At 49.4% G+C, this 25,823-nt stretch overlaps 1 protein-coding gene across 1 annotated transcript; it reads right to left on the reverse strand.

The window, feature by feature from the left end:
- Positions 1-1,196: 1,196 nt before the first annotated feature.
- TMPRSS4 (transmembrane serine protease 4) lies at positions 1,197-24,015 on the reverse strand (the record flags this gene model as incomplete). The annotated part of the gene is made up of 12 exons (XM_082200184.1): positions 23,742-24,015; positions 12,447-12,480; positions 11,076-11,189; positions 10,572-10,724; positions 9,827-9,959; positions 8,311-8,415; positions 5,981-6,021; positions 4,686-4,845; positions 4,089-4,255; positions 3,293-3,382; positions 1,822-1,964; positions 1,197-1,514 (listed from the first exon to the last, which is right to left on the reverse strand). Coding segments are annotated over exons 1-12 (1,461 nt in total), but the record flags the coding sequence as incomplete, so codon positions are not given.
- Between the last annotated feature and the right edge of the window lie 1,808 nt (positions 24,016-25,823).

Raw genomic sequence — 25,823 nt, forward strand, 5'->3', positions numbered from 1 at the left:
TTTTTTTCCTGTGTGTAGACCCACCCTATGCCTCATAGTACTAGAATTCAGAGCCGTCCAATGAAGCTGAAAGATTCTGGAGAGGAAATAACTTCTTAACAAGGCACATGCTTAAACTATTGAATTTGAAATTTGGTGTAGGGATGTTGGGTGGCTTTAAAAGATTAGGCGAATTTGTGGGGGAGGATAAGACTATCAATAGCTACTAGCCACAATGGCTCTTATCTCCCCCCACTCTCATAGGCCATATGCCTCTGAAGACCCTATCTAGGAATCTCAAGTAGGGAGAGCACTGCTGTTGTACTCATGGCCTGCTTGTGGGCTTCCTATTGGAGCAGCTGGTTGGTCACTGTGAGAATAGGATGCTGGCCTTGACGGCTCCCCCTTGGCTTGATCCAGCAGCCAGGCTCCTCAGGGAGGCAGTGTTTTTGTGAAGGCATGGTAAGTGGTAGCCCCACCCCCACCCCCGTTCCCTGTCAAGATGGACTGAGCTCCCAGTTTCTCCTGATGCCAAAATGAATGCACGACTCCAACAGCTGTTGGTGCGGCAAACCTTGTACTGGACTCAGTCTGGCCACAAGCACAGGTTCAAAAGTCTTTTGGTATAAAACGTTCCTTGATTTATTCCAAGCGGGGGAGGAAGAGGGATTTGTACAGGGTGCAATAAATAGGAGGAGGAAGAGCTGCTGGGTCAGACTACCCCTTTGGCAGGCCTGGTCAGAGGAGGGACAGCTTCAAGGCCACAGGATGCCCAGGTGAGGGCTCCTGCCAGACTGAGAAAAAGATGGAAAGCTAGACAGAGAGCTGTCTTTATCCTAGGTCTGGACCCAGCCTTTCTCTTCAATTGCTCCCTTTGTCAGTGCCAGGTCACGGGGAAACAAACTGCATCTCCTGGGTTGCAAGAGCTTCCCCAAGCTCTGCCAAGAAAGATAGCAGGAAATGGAAAGGAACAGAGTAGCTGGCAAAGTGGATTTCAGGTGGATTTCAGCAGCAGCAGCAGCAGCCATAAATTAACATCTTCACCAGGGAGCCTTGTCCAACACTTTCTTGAGGGCCCCATCCTGTGGCTGTCCTCTTGCCTTTCCCATGTCCTCAGTGGAAGCTGCAGCAGGACTGGAAGGACGCCCTACACGCACGTTGCTCCAAGGGCGTGCATGTGTGCAGGACAGTTGTGGCCGGTCTGTTCTCAGGACTCTGTCTGGATGAAGAAAACCCACAGAGGAACCGCCTGGTGACCATCTGAGGCAGAGGCACCTCCATGATGGATCCCATTCCCCTGCTGGTGGGCAGCCTAACTCTGCCCACCCACTTCCATCCTGCCAGGACAGAAAATGGGTCCTGCCCCAGAGAAAAGCAGCACTGACCCTGAGGATGGTGTAGATCCAGTTGAGGTAGGCTTGCACTTTGGTGTAGACGCCGGGGGTGCTCGGGCTTCCGCAGCCGTGGCCCCAGCTGACAATGCCCACAATGTGCCACGGGCCCTGTCTGTGCACCAGTGGCCCTCCGCTGTCTCCCTGGGTGAGAAGGAAGACACAGGCTGCATAAATGTGGTCAGCACTCAGCTGAATCCCAAATGGAAACACTAGGGATCAAGAGCTCTGCATGTCGCGTCCTGCTCCTAGTTTGTCTCCCATGAAGGGCAACCAGCCATGCCTTGCCCTCTATAACCCACATCTGTCCCCTCTCCAAATGAAGCTCAGCTTCAGCGTCATCGTTCTTAGAAAAAGGGAGCTGATGATTCCCTGCTCTGCCCTCCCTCCTGCTTGGAGTGCCGAGCTGGAGGAGGAGAGTTGCGGCCTTTGATCTTTCTGTGCCACTTACCTGGCAGGTGTCGGCTCTACCCCGATCACGGCCTGCGCAGAGCATCTTTTCGGTCACCTCCCCATGGTAGGCATCAGGTGCGTTGCAGATGCGGCTGTCAATCAACTCCACCTGTGCCTCCTGTAGCTCCTTGGACAGTGTACCTAGCAAAAAGCATGGTGGAGACGACTTCAAATTATGGGAGAGGCTGCAGTGGCCCAAAAGTATTCCCAGCCCATCTATATGTAAGGCTGGAGGGTTTGTTCCAAGCCAATTTCACGCTTGGAGTCCTCATTCCAGTTGTTTGCTTTGCAGGTCCTTTCCCACCTGGCCTGGGAAGGCAAGGCTCTGACTCCAGCTACAAAAGCTGAGGCTGCTGAAGAGACTCTTGGGGTTTTGTTGGGGTTGTTTGCTATTGGTTTTTTGTATCTTTATTATAGATTTTGTTGTGATTTATGTGGAAATTGTTCCGTTAGGCTGTGTATTTTTTAAGGTTTTATTTATTGCTCAGAGGGACGTGGGTGGCGCTGTGGGTTAAACCACAGAGCCTAGGACTTGCCGATCAGAAGGTTGGCGGTTCGAATCCCCGCGACGGGGCGAGCTCCCGTTGCTTGGTCGCTGCTCCTGCCAACCTAGCAGTTTGAAAGCACGTCAAAGTGCAAGTAGATTAATAGGTACCGCTCCGGCGAGAAGGTAAATGGCGTTTCTGTGTGCTGCTCTGGCTCGCCAGAAGCGGCTTAGTCATGCTGGCCACATGATCCGGAAGCTGTACGCCGGCTCCTTCGACCAATAAAGCGAGATGAGTGCCGCAACCCCAGAGTCGGTCACGACTGGACCTAATGGTCAGGGGTCCCTTTACCTTTACTTATTTATTGCTTATGACTAATTTTGCTATTTTGCAGCTATTTCCCCCCCTTCATGTTGTAAGCCGCCTTGATCATGGTTTGAAAGGTGGCATGCAAATAAAATCAGAAAGCTGCTTGATATCGAGTCAGACCACTGGTCCATCTTGCTCAGTATTGTCAACACTGACTGGCAGCAGCTCTCCTGGATTTCAAGCAGGGGAACATTCCCTCCCTATTGGAGATGACACCAGGGACTGAACTTGGCACCTTCTGTATGCAAAGCAGATACTTTACCACTGAGCTATGGCCTGTCCCCAAGGCTGGCAGGCACTCTTTGCTCTTTTAATGAAGGCATGTTCAGGGCTGCCCAAGCCAGACTTTTGTTTGGGTATGGGTACCTGTACCCACTTGCCTGCTCTTGGTTGGTCTCTGTAGGCTCCTGGGCTCTGTCTGCTGTCCTCAGGAGCTGCACCTTGTGGGAACAGCTTGGGAGTTCAAAGGCACAGCAGGTACGGTAATCTCCCCATCTAGAGTGTGGCATCCTTGCTCAGTCCTAAGCAGGCTGCAGCAGAGACCAGAAGGCAGCTGGCCCGGCACTTGCAGGGCAATGGTGGGGAAGAAGATGAAAATGCCAAGGGAAAACTCACCATCTTGCTTGGTGGATCCCCAGCCTGTCACCCACAAGGGAGTTCCTGGGACCATTTCGTCATCAAAGAAAGGCAGGCAGATGGGCTTCACTGCAGCAGAAGAGGGAAGGAAGGCAGTTGGGCAATGTCTTGCCAAAGGCAAGGTGGTTCTTTTTATGAGATTCAGAAGCAATACAAACACAAGTGAGGGAGAAGATTAAAGATTTGATTCTAAACAGCAAGCAATATATACATCACCAAGAAAGCACTTCGATCTGCCATTGGGAAGCCCCCAAGAAGTGGCAAAGTGACCCCCAGGTAGTCTCAGGTTGCACGAGCTTCTGAGAGCTATGCCCCCAAACCATTCAATTTATAGATAGCTAAATTGTTAGCCTACGTGCCTTGCCCGACTAGCTAGTGCTGATTATTAATTAGCTAGCCCCCCTCTTCCAATACTGCACGTTCCTCCAAACAATGTATAACATCAAAGAAGGTCAGAAGGTACCCTGCTTTATCACTTCTTCCTTCCACCAGATTATACATTAAAGGCTGCTCTCAGCCATCAAAGAACTCTAACAAGAGATAGAGAAGGGAAGTAAACAGAAGTAGGAAGAGATGACCATGTCAGATCACTAAACTCGAAATTACAAATATCTCCCAGAAAAGGTTGCCCATACAGGCAAGCAGCAAGTCCAGCATCTCAGCTGTGAACTCCAACCCATTTCTGCAATGGGCTTAGTTTGTCAGGAGCTATGAGTCCCTGGTCCAGCTAGAGGTCCCTAATTCCCCCCAGCTGGCAGTCTGAGAAGCCTCTCACCTGGGAGGTTCAAGGGGGTTTGCAGCTTGACCAATGCAATGTCCTCATCTTTGGGGAACATGTACTTGACATCGATGACGAAGACCTTCTCCACAGGGACAGCAGTGGCATTTGAGAAGAATTCTGAGCCACCTTTCACCTGCCAGTACTTTGTCACCAGGTTGGTCCTGAGAACGGAAAGAGGCTCACCTGTTTGCTCTCCCCCTTCAGAGGCAAGACATATGCATGCCACAAAGGGGCCCAACTGGCCAGAAAAGTAGCCCAAACTGGCTCAACCTACTGATGAGCCTCTATGCTGACAATGATGAGCCTGACTGCTCTCCAATGTCTTCAGTCCAAGCTCCTGTTAAAGGCACAGGAGCATGAGCTAATAAAAAAGATGGCAACCCTAGTCTTGAACCAGGCCTGGTGAAAGTGGGCCTGGTGGTATTTCTGGTTGAAGTCTGCATGCAGGTCCTGCTTTGAGAGAGCAAAGGACTTTTGCTCCTCCCTGGGGCTGCCTTGCAGACTCTGTTGTGTCTAGATGCATTTCCCTCCAGCATTGATGGGAATCAGATCAATTCTTGCTAGGCCCTAATCTGGCGCTCACTGACTCACCGGAAACAGTGTGCTGCTGTCAGAACCCACTGGGGGTCGATGATGCTCCCTCCACAGACATGCTGCCCCTTGTGCTGCAAGCTGGCCTGCCATGGCCATGTCTTGATGGAAGCTGGACCACCACCCACAACGCGCGGTGACTTCGAGTTATGGCCACAACCTACATCCAAAGGGTAGGCAAATCAGGTTCTCAGTTCAGCATATGATGTTACCTTAGGAGTCTGGTTCAAAGGGACAAGCAGGGTGTGGAGCGGGACAGAAGATAATGTTGCAGTCGCGAGTCCTTCTCTGCAAAGTCAACTGCTAAGGATAACTGCAGGCTCACAGAAAGCCCAGCACTGTCAGTTGTCTTTTTAAGAGACAGGTTTAAAAGGTCTAAGGGTTCTGGGCTGAGTGCTGGTCTGTCCCCCACCCAACAGCCCAGGCTACAGAAATTAATCTGCTTAAGTTCTTCCTTCATGCATGATGCTGAGCCCAGACATACAACACTTGGCAAAACACTTGAACCTTCTTGCCAGAAGACAGGATTTGGGCTCCTGACTCACTCAAGGGGGGACCTGCACCCTCAAAGGGCAACAGGTGTTTTTTTAAAAAATAAAATTATTTATGAATTTTCCAAAAATACAATACAGTCAATCAAACAGCTCCAAAATATAGTCTCTTCTTGATCGACTTCCCTTCCACTCTTCCATGGTTTCCTCAAGTTATCAATTGCTGTTGCATATGATAATTATTCTAATCCTTCTTTCATCCATCTTATTCTAAAAGTAGCTTTCAGTGCTGAGCTGATGGCAAACCAGCTAGCATTTTAATGTATTTACAATATTTTTTAAAAAAAATAATCTACAAAAGGTTTCCAATCCTCTTTAAAGGCTGTCTCATCTTGTTCCCTAATTTTACTAGTTAAGCTTGCTAATTTAGCATACTTTCATCTGCCACTCCTTTCTTGTAGGTGATGCATCATCCTGCCTGTTTGGGGCACATAGTACACTCGCCACAATAGTTACATACAAAAATAAGTTTCTTTGGTTCTTGAAAGGGTAACAGGTTAAGCCACAAGGCAGGTGCTTGCTTGGAGGTGGAAGTTCAGCACCAACGTTCACACCAGTCAAGTCACTAACAAGCACGTGCCCTGCCTTGCTGGGGTGAAAGTTGCTCCAGCCCCAACCCTCATGGATCCAACCCCCTGCTCCCAGGCCTTCAGATGGGTTTGCTCTGCTGGCAACAGCCCAAGTCCAGGCAGGTCAGTGTTACTGCTGCTCTGTAGTCAGCACTATGAGCACGCACATACTCACTTGAGCAGGAGAGAGAGATGATGGAGCCAGAGGGACACTGCCTGTAAGAGAGATACCTGGTCAGAAACTGCTGCCAAGTGGTCACGGGTTAGGAGACAGGCATGAGAAAAACACGGCCTGCTTTACTCACCCTAGGAGTCAACGTGGGCATGGCTCAGGCTTCGCAGTGGGTCTGGCATAGGATTCAGTGGGAACAGAGGTGTATGTAGGCTCCCTTGCACCCTTGGTGCCCTCCCTCCCTTTCACAAAGAGCTGGGTGCTCCAGTCACACTTCACATAGTGGCTGGCTAGGGAGGAGGCCCCACATGGCTGCTGCAACGGCCCACGCCAACAAGCAGATTCCTCTGTTGAGGTGCCCATAGCCTGTGCACCTTGACTAGCCACAGAGAACAGTGAAGGAGCAGGCCAGGAAGCATACAGGTGGGCGGGCAGGCTCCTAGCCACTCAAACACAGAGTTGAGAAGCACAATTTTTGCACCTCCTTGGGCCTACCTCCTTGGTCAACCAACCTGGCCAACCCCATGGTAGATATTGTTAGTTTCTGCTTGCCACTGTGCAGTGATTTGGAGTCACAAGACTCTGTTTACATTCCAGAGACATTCCAGGCTGTTGGAAGTCTCACAGGAGACAGGAGACGGATGTGACGTTACTGGTTTCCTGTTCATTTGGTTTTTTTTGTTGTTCTCTGCTCTCACAGAGAGAGCATGAATATTTCTTTTCTGCCTGCATAGTAAGAAATAAAGCATAGTGATGTAGCCATAAATCTCATCACTTCCGTGTGCTGCTTTGAGTCTCTGCTGAATGGGAATGTGCCTGGAGCCTCATCAAAGGCTCAGGTCGTTAATCACGTCGGAGGGCGATTCCGGAAGATGAGCTTTATCAGCTCCGTCGCAACGGAGATTCCAACACATATGCCCATCACTCCTCCTTCTGACTTTATCAGACAAAATTTGCCAGTTTGGGACTCTTCTGTGGGATGTACCATCACTGAAGAAGTAAAACACAACATTTCCTGATTCCTAGAGTGGACACACAGGGGACTTCCTGTCATACCTGCTCTGGAGGCTCCTCCCCTGTGTGTGACTAGGTAGATGGGCATGACCCTAGTAGACCCTACAAAAGGGTGAGCCACGCAGCCATCTTCCTCTCTCTTTTGGTCTGTTTTGCTCTTTTGCCATCTTCCTCTATTCTGGCACTTAGCCAGCAGCACATAGCTCATCCTTAAAGAGGATGGAAGCCACAAGGTAGAAAGTCTGAGGCCTAGCTCAGATTTCTTTTCTCTACAAATGTAACTGTAACCACAAGATAAAGCCTGCTTTTAGAAAACTATTGTGAACTGAATGTAAGTAAACTTTACTCTTACTTTAAAAGGAGATTGTTGTGTTATTATTTTAAAGAGGGAAGTAAAAGGGGAAACTTACCAGGAACAAGCCAGACTGGATTGCTCAACTTAAATGATTCTAACGAATCCACCAACATGCCTCCAGCAATGTGCAAGGGAATGTGCTCTGCTTAATCAATACATCCTCTCCTACTTTCCTCAACATTCCCACATCTTCAAGCCATGTGGATTCCGGAGGCCCCCCCCCCCGCTTTCTCAACACATCAATGTTGGGTACCATGCCAGCCCCTACCAGGGGCATCTCCTCCCACCAAATCAGCCTTCAAGAAATCACACCTCAGTTCCATTCGGTGCAAAACAAATGCATTAAAGTGACTGAACTCACAACAGCAGCTTTGGGCTTACCCACGCTTACCTTTCCTTCCACGGTCCTCACTTTAAAGCTCTGTGTTCGAGCATAGGAGGGGTTGGTTTTTTTTGCCCTGGAGCATTCCCTGTGAAAACCTGCTCTTTAAAGCTGAATCGACACAAATCCATAGAAGACCCAAATTGACATTTGCTCCAAATGAGCTCCAGAAAGCAAGTTTTCACAAGGAAAGCTCTGGGGCAGAAAAAGAGAAAAAACCCACTCAGACACAGAGCTTTAAAGCATGGACCTGTGTCTGGATAGAGCAGGGCAAAAGGTTAAGTATGGATAAACCCTCTTGTCATATTAACAGCAAGGGAGAGAGCCCCATGCAGATGGATCCAGGGGTTGCGGGGAGGGCTCTGAGCAAACTTGTCATTTGTTGGGCCTTCTCTTCCATCTAGTGGCAGGCAGCTGTGCTCCAGTGAGTGCCAAGCAGCTGGATCCGTCCACCACAGTCATTTTGGACAGGGCCCTGGCAAGACGCTGTGTTAGGAGTGTTGTAGGAAATCTAAACTGCCCCTTCCTCATAGCAGGAAAGCAGCAGTCTCCCCACCCCCTCACCTGCTGAGCCTCACTCACCTTTCTGAATCTGTCCAGCGGAGTTCCCCACCCTGTAGAATCACCTGTCTGAGGAGCTGCCCCTGCTGCGTATCACCAGCCGCCACAGGGCTAAAGGTGGGGACACTGCAAAAGAGAGAAGGAGTTTGGCAACAGGGGCATCTGAATGCAGGTATACAACCCCATGCCAAAGTGGAAGCATTTCTTCCATGGGCAAAACAGACACCAAGAGCTGGCCGGCCGGCCCTCTGTCCTGCATTAAAGTCTAATGTGCTGACCCACACTTTGGGGGGCTACAGTCTTGTGAATAAAGCATTGTGCATTTCTAGGAAGGGCCTTAAGGTTCTGCTGCTGTGCCAGAAATCTTTCTCTCCCAAGATACCGAGAAGGATCCTGTGAACCCAGTGGAGAGGAACCACCCTCCTCTCTTGATGGCCTGGCCTGGGACATTGACTTGAAAGATGATCCTTGAGCCAGGATACTCATACTGGTGAGATAAAGAGGTCCTGGGTCTGAGATCTGGGAAGCCACCTCCCCTCCAAAAGTGTCAGGTGCATGACCTGATGACACTCTGCTATTGCAATCTGCTCTAACCTGAGACCTCACTTGATCCCTGTCCATATTTCCCAGTTTAGCAAGGGCAATCCTTATTGAATTATTTTCCTGGTTCCTGTTGAATCGTTGTCTCTATTTTGCCATTTTGGGGAGATCTTGGGGTGCCTCTTGATGGGCCTTTATTTAACCCCATAGGACCACTTAAGCAGAGAGCAGCAGCTGCCCCTTGATTCAAGCTGGACCAGGCTTGCGTAAAGGCACCTGATGGGCATCCAGTAGCTGCCAGCTCACCACCAACCACCTGGCAAGCAGGTACCCTTGCACAGCGCAGGCTGTCTGCACTACCTGAGTTGTACAATGATTCTCTAAGTTGTGGTTGAAGAACTGTCTATCAACCATGCTTGCAGTGGCTGATGGGAGTTCGAGTACAGAAACAGTTGGAGTGGCACTTGCTGTAATCCGGGGTTTCCCAAACTTGGGTCTCCAGCTGTTTTTTGGACTGCAACTCACATCATCCCTAGCTAGCTGGAAGAGTGGTCAGGAATGATGGGAACTGCCAACCAAAAAAACCAGGAGACCCAAGTTTGGGAAACCCTGTAATCCTTCCTGGGAGTCTCAGTGCGGGATCCTCTGCAGGAAGACTAGGGAACAGGGATAGTAAACATGGGAGTGACTTCCAGGGAAACCCATCACAAGCCGCTTCACAAGCTCCGCCCTCGAAGTTCCTGTGGGGGAGGCAGATGCGAGGCCATGAATGGGTCCCCCACAAGTGATTCACAAGAGGCAAGTGCAGCCACGGTTGAGGGGGAAGCAGGCCACCCAGGGAGCCGACGCTGACGCCACCAGGACATAGATGCGCAAGTATTTCAAGGTGACTGGCCCAGCAGGCTGTGGCTGTGGCGATGCAGGCTCCCTCTGCTTTGATATGGGGGTCCCGGCAGCTGCTTTCACCCTGTTTTGGCATCAGACTGCCCCCCCTTACCTGCTGTAGCCCATCTGCTTGCAGGCAGCCGTGGCCATGGTGAAGTCAAAGGCGTTGTCATGGCAAGCCCAGGCCCAGCGGCCCGACTCTCTGTCGCGCACTTGCAGGCTGGACCTGTCACGGGAGAGACGGACTGTGGAGAGAGAAGCAGAGGCCACGGCAGCCATTGGTTTCCTTCAGTGGCAGACCCTGGCTGGCTGGCTGCCTGCCTCTGGTGTGACCCAAGTGTGACATATGAGAGTGCTGGAGGTGAAATGGTTAAACAGGTTACCCAATCAGAACCCAGGGGGGTGGAGTCAGAGGGACTATAAAACCATCTCTGGAAAAGGTGGAGAGGGGGAGTTCATTGGGAGTTGGTTGGTTGGTTGGAGTGGGAGTGAATTGGGATAGAGTCTGTGGGTAGGTTGAGTTAGTGTAGTGGAATAAGCTGAGTCAGGAACAGTTAGGAGCTAGGAAGACTAGTAAATATCTGAGAGGTGGTTTAGTGAGTGAGAGCAGGTAGCGGAAGTTATAGGCTGGGTAGGCACCCTATGATTGTAATTGACTGAGACCGTTTATGAAACCACACGCTTGTTAAACTGCAATAAATAAACAGAAGTTTATGTTCCAATCTAACCCTGACTGGACTCAGTATTTTACCAGGTGGGGCCTGGGTGGTGGCAGCAAGAAATAAAGTGGTGGCACAGGGATCAATAGATGGTGAAACGTCCGGGGACCCTGTGTGATCGCCACACCAAGGACTCACCTCCCACGATGGTGCTATCGGGCATCTGCTGCACGCAGCCGATCTCGTCTTCCCCCCAGGCACAGTCCACGCTCCCGTCACACTGGAGGTTGAGGGGGATAAACTTGTAGGTTTGGCTGCAGAAGAAGTAGTAGGATTCCACCGCTATCTTAACTAGGAGAGAGAGAGAGAGAGCCAGGGTCACTTTGGGGGTTCTCTGGATGGCCCAGCCCCAGGCAAGCCCCCAGCTGTAGCCACGTGAGATTCTTGTGAGCATCAGGCCTGGTGAAGCTGCCTGGCTTCCTTTGGGGTGCCCCTGGCATGCCATAGAATCATAGAATTCTAGAGTTGGAAGGTACCCCAACGGTCATCTAGCCCAACCCCGCCTCAAAGCATCAATGGGGCTGGAGTGGGAATGCTTCCTCTTATGCACCTTGTGGAAGAGGAAAACAAGTGGGAAGGGGGGCAGAAGGACGGTATGAGCTGGCAGTACCGCTGCACCCTCACAGCATGAGGGTCTCTTACTGAGGAAGATGGCAGTGATGAGAATCCCGATGCACAGGATGGCGACAATGACAGGGATGCCAATGCGTATGAAGGCTTCCTTCCTGGTCAAAGCCTTGTCCGTGAGTGAAGACTCTGTGAACATAGAGAGAGCTGGTTGGTGGGGTGGGCATGCTGTGAGTCTCCTTCATAGGCCGTTTCCAGAGCTTAGTTTGTGCAGAAAATAAGTACAAATCAGAGGTTCAAATCTGTACAAATCAGAGGTTCTGCCCCTCCCCCCACTAACAAAAGCATATCCCTTCCTTACAAAAATCCTGACTGCACCCATGAGCCAGTCCTAACAAATGCATATTCTTGCTAATAATAATAATAATAATAATTTATTATTTGCACCCCGCCCATCTGGCTGGGTTTCCCCAGCCACTCTGGGTGGCTTCCAACAAAGATTAAAAATACATCATGAGAAGGGGCTATCACCACAGAGCTGTATTGCTGATAGGCAGATGATCAAGCCATAGAAACATAATTGGTAGAGAGGCCTCTGTGTGATGTCATTTCCCCTCTTCTCCTGAAGAGGAAGTAGTTGTACTTCCTGCCCCCCCCCAACAGCCACGAAGGTAGACATGCCTCTGTTCACTCTGGTTCAGGCATATGCTTGAAGCTGGTTATACTGTAAATATAAACATTTTTCCTGAATAGTTTTTATTGCTACTGTTGCTGGACCAATACATGATTGCTTCCAGAGGGCTCTAGTATTATGAGAGAGGGAGAAAAAGTTCTGTCCGGCCACTTTACCCACACAATATAATTTTATGCATCCTCATGTTCCCACTCCGCCCCCCCCCGCCCAACTTACTTATCTTTTTTCTAAATCAAAAAGCCCCAAATGTTGTAGTCTTTCCTTACTGGATGGCTTTAAAAGAGGATTAGACAAATTAAGAGGAGGGAGGCTATCAATAGTTACTAGCCATAATGGCTATTCTCTGCCTTCACTGTTGTAATCACCAATCACATAAAGCTGAATGTTGGAAGATTCAAGACTGCCACCAACTTGCTATGGTGGATAAAGTGGGTCTTTACCACAAGTGTCTGCTTTGTATAGTTTTTAGTTGCTGTTTTTGTGCTTTTAACTATTTTTGGCATGCATCGCCTCGAGACAGTTGTTCAGAAGGCAATGAATAAATCAGGGATTGTCACCATCCTAGTTCTAGTGCTGCCTTCACATCCAGAAGCAGTCTGCCTTGGAATTACCCACTCTTGGGGGGGGGCACATTGGGGCAGGGCTCTTGTGTGCATGTTCTGTCCTGCTTGAAGGCTTCCCAGAGGCATCCAGGTCGACTCCTGTCTGAAAGAGGATGCTGGTCCGATTCAGTGGGTCTCCTCTGTTCTTACCTCTGCTGTTGAGTGGCTGCTCAGTGTCCTTATCCTAAAAGGCAAAAGGAGATGTTATCATCAGGATGGGGAAGGCAGCAAAGCCCCGGGAGCAAAACAGGGAGGACCCCTCCCCCCTGCCACACTGGCACACCTTCCATCGTGGAAGTATGGCTCACTGATGAGAAGCGTTCCAAGGTACTTATTTAGGGCCTTTTCGGCCGCGGCTCCAATCTGGTGGAACGCTCTGTCACAAGAGACTAGGGCCCTGCGGGACCTGACATCCTTCCGCAGGGCCTGCAAGACAGAGCTGTTCCACCAGGCCTTTGGCCAGGGCGCAGCCTGACCCCCTCCTCTGGCAATCTGCACAAAACTTTGCTTGATGGTTGCGATTAATTTGATTTTAATTTGATTAATTTTATAATGAATGTTTTACAATATTGAACCATTTGATTGTTGTTAGCCGCCCTGAGCCCACCTTCGGCTGGGGAGGGCGGGATATAAATAAAATTTATTATTATTATTATTATTATTAGATAGAGAGGCAGTGCGGTGTGGTGGTCAGAGTCAGCGTTCGAAATTAACCAGGTGCCAGGCGCATTTTGCACCTGGCTTTCGACCACTTGTGACCAAGTGACCAAATGCCTGAGCACCAGGATGGCACCTGACACCTCCACCATCCGGAGGTGCATGCCTGGACTTGATGGATTCTGGACTGTTTTTACACACTAATACCCCGTCCTGTAGAATTCTATTAGTTATATTTTATTTGTACAATTGGAATGAATTTCTGGAACCGAAATGCTTTTTCTGTGCAGCCTAAGCAAGAGCAGTCACTGTTAAGAAAAGACCTGGTCTGAACAGAGACATTGGCTTCTTATCCCATTATACATGACTAAGCCATTTCTCACCTTCTCACCCTTTGCCTTTTCCTGTAAGACCTATTGCAGTCGTTAAGAGTCGTCAACAGGCTCATCTCAGCTATCTGCCAATCTCCCATTCCCACCACCCTTCTGAGTAATACCCCTCCCCACCTTCTCACTATATAGAAGGGTCTGGCAACTTCTGTTTCAGTGTATCTGAAGAAGTGTGCATGCACACGAAAGCTCATACCAAGAACTAACTTAGTTGGTCTTTAAGGTGCTACTGGAAGGAATTTTTTTATTTTGTTAAGAAAAGAAGGTAGGAACCGGCCGATATATATGTGAGCTGCCCCTGGATCAAGTGATTTGTCTTCTTTAAGTTCTCAAAGCTCTTAATCTAGCTCAAGGTTGTCATCTGATCTAGCCAGATGTTTAACCAGATGTTAAATCTATCTAGCCAGATCTTTAATCCATCATTTGAAAAATAAGACATTAGAGCCGTCTTGCCCAAAAATGGGAACTGGACATTCCGTTTTGGCAAATGTAACCTTCATTTAAGGAGCCATTTGGTGCCTAACTTAAATATGTGAGTTTCTAACACTGGTTAGAGCGACAGGCAAGAACTGGGAAGACCTAGGGAGCGATATCCTACCCACCTCTGAAGCTCACTGGTTGAACTTGGTCAAATCACTCAGGTTAGCCTACCACACAGGGTGGTTAAGCTAAAATAGGTGATGTGGGGGTAGAGAACAGTGCACAGGGCCTTCTCCTTGAACTCTCTGGAGGAAGATCTTTATTATACAACTGTAATAAATAAATAAACGGCACACTGGAAGAAGCAGCTTGGTTTGCTCTAAGTTTGGTAGGAATGCATTATATCTCTAACACTGACATACATAAGCTGTGCAGTGCATGTTCCCTGGAAACAGACTAAATCTCAGCTAAGGAAACATTACTCCAGGGAAAGCCCTCAATTTTCCACCTTGGAACCCAAGCCCACATCGATTCAGCAGGCAATTCCTTTGCGACAGCCACGCTCTGACGTTGTTTTGGCCTGGGAGGTTGAGTCTTTTGCTTCTTTCCACCATGCCCTGTTGTTGCCTGAGCAGCAGGGAGGAAGAGGAGGGAGGGAGGGAGCGGGGAGTCTCAGGAGGCAAAAGTCCTCCTGAGGAAAGCAGGATGGGTTGCTGCTAGGAGACTGCCAACTTACTCTCGGCAGCCTGCACCGAGACAGAAAGCACCTGAGCTCTACATGAAGAAACTGGAAGGAAGCCCTCTGCTTTCTGAGAAGCCAGCCCCTCTGCTTCTAACCAAGGGCCCAGCCAGATCCTGCTTGGTTTTGCCTTAAGTTGGCATCTTTGACAGTGATGCCAAGAGACTCTCCATTGCTGCTGCAGTGGAAACCATCACCAGATCAGTTGCTTTAATGCCTCTTTTGCTCCTGAGCAAGAGCGTTTATTTACCTGCAGGGGCAACTCTTGGATCTTGCAATGACAGGTAAGGCCTGGGTTGATATGAAATGGGCATTGGAGGTGCAGCCCTCCCCTCCCCCCAGTATCTGAAAACAATCTAGGTCCAGTTCAATGTGACTTTTCACCTGGGGTTGCCACCAAAGCCACCTTGGTTGCTCTGGTGAACCAACGGCTGCTGGGAGCAAGGGGGTATGTGGTCCAGTGACTTCTCTTGGCCCTTTCATTGACTTCCAATACTACCTCTCTTAGTCTCCTTCTGAGCCAGCTGACAGGGCTGGGAACTGGGGATGCTGAAGCCCAGTAAGGCTGGTTGTTGCAGTGGTTCAAGGAGGTTGAACCAATGGGCTGAATGAGGGCTAATAAACTGAGTGCCAGTCCAGCAGGATGGGGATGCTGTTGTGGGTAGGTAGTTCAGCTGATGGGAGGTGGTAGTGAGTGTTCTGGATGGGTTTGCCTTCCCTCTTAAGGATCAAGGTCAGAGCCTATGGATGATATTAGATCTGGCCTCTTCTTTAGAGGCTCCAGTGGCCACAGTGGCATGAAGCACCTTTTGCTACCTGTCACCCTCCCAGGTGGAGAAAACTTTCCTACAGCAATCTTTGCCTTGGTCATTTCCACTAACTACAACCATGAGGCTGCCCATGAACACTCCACAGAAACTTCATCTGCTTCAGAATAAGAAGTCAGAATATTGATTTGAACTGAGAAGCTAAGATATATATTTTTTTAAATGGCAATTTATTGATTTTCAGGCATCATAAAGCCAGACAAAAGAACACATTTTAAACAAATGAACTGACCAGCTAGGATATATTTTGCCAGTACAGAACTTTCCCCCCTTGGCTCCTTTGTTTCTCAACACAGTTCAAAGAGCTGGCTGACTAGTGACTATATAGCATAGGATCAGGGCATCTCAAGGGGCTCCTGCACCAAATGAACCTGCCCACTTTCACTGGTAGGCAGGTTGGAGCAGGGCCTTTTTGGTGATGTCACCCCTGGTTGTTTAATGCTCTCCTCAGGGGCCCCTGTTGGCATCAGAGCTCCACTAGCCTGGAGGTGCAGAGTGGTGACTTCTTGCTTGGTTTTGCTTTTTATTGCTTTATTGTGTCTTTGAATTGAGATAGTTTTAAAATGTTTTTGGCCATCTTGGAAGATTCATCTTGAAAGCAGCGGCGTAGCGTGAGTTGTCAGCACCCGGGGCAACGCAAGTAATTTGCGCCCCCTAACCCGGGGCAAGGCAAGTAATTTGCGCCCCCCTAACCCCTAACCTGGGAGTTGCCGCTGGCGCTGGCGCCCAAACGACGCCGCTTGCCCGCAGGAGGAGGGGGGCAGAGAGGCGAGGAAAATGCAACATGGCCCAGCAGCTGCAGCAGCAGCGGCGGAGGCGGGGCTGTGAGGAGGGGCTGCCTGGCGCGTCCTCCGCGGCGAGCGCTGAGAGCCGCTGCCTGCCAGGCGCCTTCAGCCCGGACGCGCGCACAGCTCATCGGTTCCGCGAGACATGCGGCTCTGCTACAGCCTGCGCTCGAGGCTCTTCGGCAGCTCCGGAGGCAGCGAGCGCGCCCCCCCAGATGTTGCGCCCGGTGCGGCCTGCCCCCCTTGCACCCCCCACGCTACGCCACTGCTTGAAAGGTCTCCCTTTGGTATTGGGCAAATGGAACAACTAAGCAATCTGTTGGTGCATGACTTACATTGCTCCCAGCAGCCTCCCTTCCTGAAATGACAGAGGTGATATTGGATGTGGGTTGTTGTGATTCTCAGGACTACTAGTACAAGAGGTTTCCAGTGTCCACTCTGAACCTTCTAATTTCAGGACTGCATGGTCTCCATGGCAGTCACGGGGCTGTCCAGTGATGCCTTTGGCTTGACACATATGGCTGGTCACCCTCCAGATCTGATAGCTTGAGGATACTCTTGGATCCAACATTACCATTGGAGGCCGGGGGGGGGGGGAAGAGTGCCTTCTAACAAATTTGACTGGTGGCATAGCTGCAACCTTGTCTGGACACAGATAGCTTTGCTTCAGTTGCCTAGTTGCCAGTGTGGTGTAGTGGTTAAGAGCAGTGGACTCGTAATCTGGTGAACCGGGTTTGATTCCCCGCTCCTCCACTTGCAGCTGCTGAGTGACCTTGGGCTAGTCACACTTCTCTGAAGTCTCTCAGCCTCACTCACCTCACAGAGTGCTTTTTGTGGGGGAGGAAGGGAAAGGAGATTGTTGGTCGCTTTGAGACTCCTTAGGGTAGTGATAAAGCGGGATATCAAATCCAAACTCTTCTTCCAGGCTCTGTTAACCTATAGGCTGGATTGCAGCAATTTGTTATACGTGGGGCTGCCTTTGAAGATGGTTTGGGAACTTTACTTATGGCAGAATGCAGCTGCCAGAATGTTACTGGAAACAGGAAAGTGTGAACTTGTACAGTGGTACCTCGGTTTAAGAACAGTCCTGTTTACAAACGATTTGGTTTACGAACTCCGCAAAACCGGAAGTAGTGTCCCAGTTTGCGAACTTTACCTCAGTCTAAGAACATAATCTGAACGGTGGAAGGGCACCAGTGGCAGGATGCCTCATTAGGGAAAGCGCGCCTCGGTTTAAGAACGGTTTTGGTTTAAGAATAGACTTCTGGAACAGATTAAGTTCGTAAACTGAGGTACCACTGATTCTCACTCAGTTGCATTGACAGTCATTGGGTTTTGGGTTAAATGGCAAGTGCTGTTTCTGACCTTTAAAGCCCTATACAGCTCAGGGCCTCAATTCCTCAAGGGCTGCCCCATATGAGACTGCCTGCTGTGCTCATCATCTGAGGCACTTTTCCATGCACCTCCAAAACAAGCACTAATGGAGGGGGGTGGAACTATTGAATGGTCCTTATTTATAATTGTGCCCCATCTGTGGAACACTCTCCTCAGGGAGGCACACCTGGCACAAACCTTACTATTAGTTCAGCACCAGGTAAAAACATTTTAATCTCCTAGGCAAATTAACAGATATAATGATATTGTAACAGCCACTTAAATTGGGCTTTAGTGTGTGTTTTTATTATTGCTCATATGTTGATAGTGTGCATTTTAATACACTTTATTATGCTTTACTGTATCAGGTAAGCAAACACAGAATATCCTATATAAAAATTTGTTTGGGACTTCTTTTTAGTATAAGATGATATACAGGTTTAATAAATCAAAATAAATCTATAGTCATCTTTAAACAAACAACAGAAAATAGCTGTGGTGAGATCTTAGTTTACATGGGAGCTACTAACCAGGAGAGTGGCTTAGCTCCTTCTAGCAATTAATTAGCTGTTAACAAGTTCACGAGACAAATTTGCATATGCTAATATCTATTTGTCTTTGCAATTTTTCAGGGCAAAATTAATTCTTCAAAATTAATTCTTGTCAGGGCTTATTCTGGTGCCAATAGGGTCTTCTGGGCCCAATGTATTAATTTCCTCTGGGCAAGTGAAGATGCCAGGTGGCTTAGAGGGGGAGTTTCATTGGCACCGCCACCAGCAGGACATCAAGTCCCCCTGTAAGCGAAGTCTTAAAACATTAGATAATGCATTTTAAAAATTGGGAGAGGGGCAAGGGGTCTGTGGCCAAGTGTGAAAACACCCTAGCCCACACCTGAATGCATCTGTTTTGCTGTTGGGCTTACCAAGGTGAGTATTTGCTTGGTTGTTGGACTAGATGGGGCTCCTCTGGTTTGGTCCAGCTGCAGCCAGGCTGTCTTCTGATGTTCTTTTACAGAGAGGCAAAAGTCAACTCAAAATCTGAAGCTCCATGGAATCTGAACTTCTCCCTTCTGGTCTATGGAATAGGCTAACCCAATGAGAACATGTGTGTTTGTGTTCTGGCTGACTTTTTGCAGAGGAAGGACTCCACTGCTGGGCTCCAAATTAACATCTCATCTCCGCCGATATTTGGGGAGAAAAGAAAGGGTGGGGAAGAAATATTAAAGTGCGCCCTCTGATAGAAACACTGTCCAGCTTTCTTAATCGGTAGTTGCCACACAAGTTGAGCGACACCCAGACGGGGGGGGGGGGGGAGAGAGAGGAGAAGAGATCTCCTCTCCTGTCTTCCCACCAGAGCAGATGTTGTAAAAGGAGAAGGCTTTTGCTACCATCTGCTGGCTGCCTGGTGTGGCATTCCTTTGCACAAGGGATGACTCCGTTAGCATGGAGTGCATGGAGACAGGTGGAAAGTGAAAAAAAGGTACAACTCTTGGTGAGGAGGAAAGAGACTGGCTCACCTCTTTGGCTGCTTAGATGGTACCAGGTGGAATGGCTTCTAGTGGAAGGAAGTATGAATGATTAACTTAGAGAAAGCTGCAAAAATAGTAGGGCAAGAGGGCCCATTGCCAGTTGTTGCTGCTGCTGCTGGTGCAGGCTGCCTAGAGGGGTGACTTGGGTCAGGCTGTCTGCCTTGAAAGTCTCTGTTCACTCTTGTTGGAGCAGCACTCAAATGGTGGAATATGTCGTTGATCCATCCCTGCAGTAATACCAGTGCCTGGATTGCTGCAAATCAGCCTGCTTTGATTGTGCCATGTTTGATACACAGTATAAAGCAAGCTGGACCATAAAGAAGGCTGATCGCCGAAGAATTGGTGCTTTTGAAGTATGGTGCTGGAGGAGACTCTTGAGAGTCCCATGGACTGCAAGAAGATCAAACCTCTCCATTCTGAAGGAAATCAGCCCTGAGTGCTCACTGGAAGGACAGATCGTGAAGCTGAGGCTCCAATACTTTGGCCACCTCATGAGAAGAGAAGACTCCCTGGAAAAGACCCTGATGTTGGGAAAGATGGAGGGCACAAGGAGAAGGGGACGACAGAGGACGAGATGGTTGGACAGTGTTCTCGAAGCTACCAGCATGAGTTTGACCAAACTGCGGGAGGCAGTGGAAGACAGAAGTGCCTGGCGTGCTCTGGTCCATGGGGTCACGAAGAGTCGGACACGACTAAACAACTAAACAACAACACAAAGCAAGCAGCACATAAGCAGCACACAAAACGCTAACAAACCATTCTACATTCTAAATCTTATATTAATAATACAATAATTGAGAGATTATTCATATAAAATTTGGATCATTAATATAAGATTTAGAACGTAGAATGGTTTGTTAGCGTTTTGTGTTCCGCTTATGTACTGCTTGCTTTATACTGGTCTACTATGAGAATTGGCAGCAGAGGTTCATTTTTTCAATGTTTGATACACAGGCAGTGGTGGGAGCAGGGTGGCCTAATTCAGTTGTCTTGTGCTGCTAAGCGATGCTGCTTCTGGACCAGAAATTAGAAGCATCTGCTGGGGGAGGGAAGATGCCTAGCCACCTCCTACCCTCTGAGAGGCACCCGTGAGCTGTCTGGGTGGCCACATGGCCCTAGATGGCAGTTTTGGTGCAGCTGGTTGACTGTGTGCATCACTGCCCTCCTCCTTGGGGACCTGCTGCCTGTGGGCGCCTGCCCTACCTGCTTCCTCATACCTGTGTTTACATCAATCGTTTCTGATTTCACACAGGGCAGAGGCATCGCATGGAGGGTGCCGTGGCCCTGGGCACAATTTTGAGAGGGAGTGCAAGCAGGCACCCCCACAGCAGGCTCCTTCATTGGAACCTGGCTCTGCGCCAGAAGGAGCTGTGCCCTGGCTATGGTGCTTGTGCCTGGCACAGCTCTGACCCAGAGGAGGAGAGCAGGACGACAGTGGGCAGCAGCTTCCCTGCCCCTCTCCTACCCTGAACTGTGGTGTGTGGGAGGGTGCCCTACACACCCAGCACCCTTTGGGGGTGCACCCCATGTGCCCACCCCAAGCAGCGCGGGCACATACTCTGCAGCTGACATAGGGCCAACCAAGCCACATTTACCTTCTCTTTAAAAAAAAAAAAATTATTAAACATTCAAAAACTTCAAGAATTTAGACATAAAATACAAAAACCAAAAAACACTACAAAATACAAAACCAAACACATAGAAGTACACAATAAAAAACAGTTAACAGAATAGGAAAAAAAGAAGAAAAAGAAACACCAAAAAAGAGAACAAATAAAAAAAGATTAGTGTTTCCATATCTTATATCTCATTCACTAGTTTTTGACCTCCTCACACCTCCCTTTTTGTATTCCAGTTCAGATATTTAGTTCAGCAAGTCCTTACCCTCTATCATTCATCCTTACTCAACATCTTAACCTATAATAATATATCTTCCACCATTGTCATCCATATTTACATATTCTTATTAATCTTTTAACTAACACCACTTATTTTCAATCCAACATCCCTTTAACATTCATTAATTTTACAGTATTTCTGCAAGTAGTCTTTAAATTTCTTCCACATTTACCTTCTCTTTTCTCTGCCATCACCCCACACAGGAGGGATTTATCCTCCTACAGCTGTCTGGGTGTTGTGAAGCTGTTGGGGTTTGCAGCCAAATCACAAATGCATGTTTTGCTAGACAAGCACAGGGCTAGTAGACAGAGAGTTCTCGAACTTCCTAGAGAGGAGCCTCTGTACGTGGTCCTTCCTTTGCCTCATTAGGACATGAACTTTGTAACAAATGAGACAATTCTTTATATTCCCTCTTGCCTGTGAGGAGACTCTCTCTTTCCACCATGCCTCTAAGCTGACCAGACGCACATGGCTAAAGCTCCTGCTTTCAAACATGTTAGCTAAAACTACGAACTTTTATTTTACTATAACATAGAAATATTTTTCCGTACACTATTTTGTTGTATATTCTGCCTGCATTGAAATGTAAGTAAACCTGTTTTTAGTTTATCTTACTAAAAAACTGTGGTTCATTCTCCGTAACAGAGGAACGTCAGTATACCACAAATGAAAGGGATAAAAAGGTATAACTGTGCAATTCCTAAGTTTTAATAAGCTATTAAACTTACAAGTGTTTTAATAAGCTATTAAATTTATAAGTGTTTTTCTCATAGCCAGTTTTTATTTTGTATTTCCCCAACACACATGGGATAGAGGTTCAGATCTAAATCTAAGATTTAATCCTCAGTCCATTTCCCATGGAGCCCTGCTTGGGTTAAGTATGGTTGGAGGCCTCTTGAGGTCTCTAATGTCCAGGGGAAAGGAAGCAGAGGGAATGGGGGCTTGCCAACTGCTTTAGGGTTGCTCTGAAGGAGCAAGTAAATCTAGAGATGGCATGAGCCCTGGGAGATGAACACCTGCTCTTCTTCACACCTCTGCATGTCCACTGCAAGACCAATTGATGGGCCCACAAAGTATGTCATGCAAATTGTGACAGACCTCTCGATTAGGCTAAATCTGGGCAATGCTAAGTCAGGTTTTGCGTGGTACAAAGCCACTCATTAGCCACAGGAGAGTTGGTTTTAAAAGATCCTTTTACAAATATATGAAAAATAAGATCAAGTACCCAACCTAGCAGTATAGGCACCCGGACTGATTCCTTGCTTTGGCTCAAAATCTGGGGAGGTCCTTTGGAAGGAAGGCGGTGCTCTCTGACATGCCTGGTTCCTTCTCTCTGCCTTCCAGGGTGACAAAGCTTGCTTCAGCTGGTGCAGTTGAAGCCCTCCCTCTCTTTGGGCCCAGATGTCTCTTCTTCCCATTCACAGAAAATCCCTCCTGCAGGGTGACATCTAATGTGGATCCTGGAAGCGATTAGGGCTGCTGCTCTTTCTGTCTGAGTGGTGCCAGTTGGCTTATACAAAGAGCTGCTGGTGATTAGCAGCTGGGGAAGAGGTGTCCTGTCGGTTCACGGAAAGGCACGCTCCCTGGCAGGGCATTAATAGTGCCATTGTCACTGGGGAGCCCCAGGGTGCATCTGGGCAGGACTGCTCAAAGCAGTGTCTGGTTCCCAGCTGAACTTCTCAACTGCAGCAGCAGGGCAACGGAAGGCAGCAAAGTCTCCTTGTCACCCTCTGCCTGCCACTTCCTGGTTCCTTTGCTGCCTGCATATTTGTAGGCTCTGTTATCAGGGTACCACTCATTTTACCACCACAACTACTTTGCACTTATGTAGTGTAGCCTTTTAGACTTTGAGCACATCAGAATATTCAGGGTAATCCATGTGCACATTATCCTTTTCTAAACCTCACAATTGGGAGTGCTTTCAGACATAGGTTTTTTTTTGGGGGGGGCAGAACGGACGTGATTGGTCAATTAGTTAAGTATTTTTATTTTGTACTTGATCTGGGGGGGAGCTGCTCCCGCCTGCCCCCTATTGGCTACACCTATGCTTTCAGCTGAGATTTCAGAAAGCCACTTTGCAGCTCACACTCGTTCACAGACACAAAGCAGTGTAGAAGGAATTACCAAGTCCACCTGCTAGGTAAAGCACAGTGGAACTTCTATGTCCAGAGGCAGTCTACCTCTGAATACCAGATGGCGGACGCAAACAACAGGCAAACAGTGTCCCACTCTCCCTCTTGTGAGGTGTATGGCTGGCAATTGGTTTTCCAGCAGGAAAAGGCTTTTCCTATGTTCTTTTGCTTTGAGAATCTGCCCTTAAGAACAGAAGGCCCCTCATTTTTGCCCATGGGACTTAATCTGACTTTCATCTGGCTCAGTCTGTTTCAACAGACACCAACTCTGATCCATCTGCTTCAACTCTGACCATTGGCAGACTAGCTTTCCTTTGCTGCCACAACTCCCCCCCCCAAAAAAAATCTGGAAATAGGGAGGGGGCTTCCGGGTTACTGTGTCTGTAAGCTCCAAAACCTCTCAGTGGAAAACTAATGCCTAGTCTTGTGGCCAACTCAGGATACACAGAGAAACCCCCCTTTTGTCTTTCATTCAACATAAGCACACGAACTGGGGGTGGGGTATTAATTAGTAACTGGCTGTTCACAGTGCAGGTTGTTGCTGCCATTAGTTCCTGTCTGTGTGCCCAAAGGTCCTGCCAGCTTCCCTATTGCCCAGTTACCAGGAGGTGCTGTGGTTTCTTCTAAAAAGGTTGAAAGGCACCCCACCCTGGTAACTGGGTCAGAAGAAAGCAAATTTAGTACACAACACTTACCATGTTTATTGCAACCGGGGCTCCTCTCTCTCCGGTCACCTTCACAGAGGGGCAGGAGGCGTTGCCCTTGTCGTCACCAGGGATGCCCAGAGGGCTCCGATGTGCTGCTCTCCAGGTCGCAGAGGTCCTTTCCAGGTCTGGAGCGGGTCCGTTCCCTTCTCCTCACTTGCCCCTTCGTGCCAGCTGTGAGTGTGAGGTCAGGCAAGCAGCGCTGTGCCGCCGCCGCGCCTGCTTAAGACTTGGCTCAGCTGGAGTCGTCAGACGGGACTGATGATCTGGGTTGTAACCTGACGCTCACCTGTCAGTGGCAACATCATCACCTCCTCCTGCCTCTAACTTGTGAAGCCTGAGTGAGTCACCCCCACCGCAGTTATCACGAATGGGAAGTCCTGGCAAGGAGGATGGATAGGGCGTCGGGGAAGACTGGCTCCCTTTCCTCCTAAAGCACAAAAGACAGGCGCGCACACCATCCATCCCTAAGGGACCTTGGATACTTGGCGCCTAGGTGGTCCATAAAGTGAACCCCCCCCCCCGGTGGGGTGGGGAAGATGGGAGGAAAAGTATTTCAAGGTGGATGGTGAAAATTGGGAAACCAAGGACACAGGAGACACTTGCAACTCAGGCCAGTCTGCAGAATCACAGAGGTAATAGATTAGATAGATAGATAGATAGATAGATAGATAGATAGATAGATAGATATAGATAATTTATTACTGTCGGAGACCAGCTTACAAAGCACACTTGGGGGTACAGTCCCAGAAGGAGACCAAAGAGTCTTTGCGGAATTGATGCGATCAAAGAGACATTGAAGACGGCAGATCTGGAGATGCTGAGCTCTGACCTGGAGAGGTGCTGGGCTCCGGGGACCTCTTGCTCCTCTCTAAACCGGACCCTGCCAATTCCTGCCGCCTGCTTGTCTGGCTTGTGGGTGGGTAGCTGAGCCTTTGTCAAAACCTCGAGGGGCTGGCCAGATCTCGAAGAGGAAGAAAGGAAGCTCCCTCTTCCGGGGGGGACACCCGGGTGGGTGAAATGCCAGTGGTTCCGCTTGCCCAGGTTGTAAGCCAGCCTGCATTGGCAGACGTGAGCGAGGCGAAGGGCGCTTCCAGGTGCAAAGCATAATTTCATCGACAGGTGAAAAAGGAGAGATCAGGCAAAGCGATGAAGCCCCGCCACTACCACCCACCGCTTGGGGAAACTTGGGCTTGGAGAGAGGAAGGTAGCTTTCAGTCTGGGGTTTTCGGGGGTGGGAAGCGAATAGAACCATGGAGTTGGAAGGGACCCTGAGGATCATCTAGTCCAACGCCCTGCAATGCAGGAATATGCAGCTGTCCCTCACGGGGATCGAACCGGCAACCTTGGCATTATCAACACCGCGCTCCAACCAACTGAGTTTTACATCTGGTGTTAGCCAGAGCAGAAATGACTGGCAAGCCCTCCGCCTCTCCAGTGGAGGCCACAGGATGGCCTGTCTGTTCCCATCCTACAAAGTCCGATGGGGGTGGGGGCCAACAAGCTCTCCGCCCTTTCCCCCAAATGCGCCCAAAGCCCCATAGTAAGCCTGTTTTCCAAGCCCCGCCCGCTCTGGGCGACTCCTTGCCGTCAGTGTGAGATGCCCTCCTGGTGCCCTCGGCTGCCCCACCCTGCTCCGCCTGCTTGCCTGCCAGTCACTCTCTGCCTCTCTGTGCTGGAGCTACCAGGGCCGGGCTCTGCCCGCTGCCTTGGCACCTTCCCAGTGCGCCCTGCCGGCCTGTTAAGTTACCGAAGAACGGGCGGGATCAGGCAGGGCGGAGAGACACCCGAAAAAGACAAGGTGCCGGGCGGCGTCATCCACCACCGCCAGCGGACTGCCTAGGAGGGGGTTGGCGTGGGCACCAGGAGCAAGGGCGAGTCCACGACCTCAACTCCCTCTCTTTGTGCACCCAAATGTAGGGACGCGGGTGGAGGAGCTGCAGGACGCGGCTGTCTCTTGCAAGGAGGCTGTCAGTGCGCCAGACAGACAGCGGGGAACCCGGGAGCCTGGTGGGTCACTCAGGTCAGCAGAAAGGCTGCTCCGTTTGGGCTGCTGCTGTGCTCTCGCCGAGA

The sequence above is a fragment of the Podarcis vaucheri genome (genome assembly GCF_965113315.1).
Source record: "Podarcis vaucheri genome assembly, chromosome: 15".
In the NCBI taxonomy this organism is placed as follows: Eukaryota; Metazoa; Chordata; class Lepidosauria; order Squamata; family Lacertidae; genus Podarcis; species Podarcis vaucheri.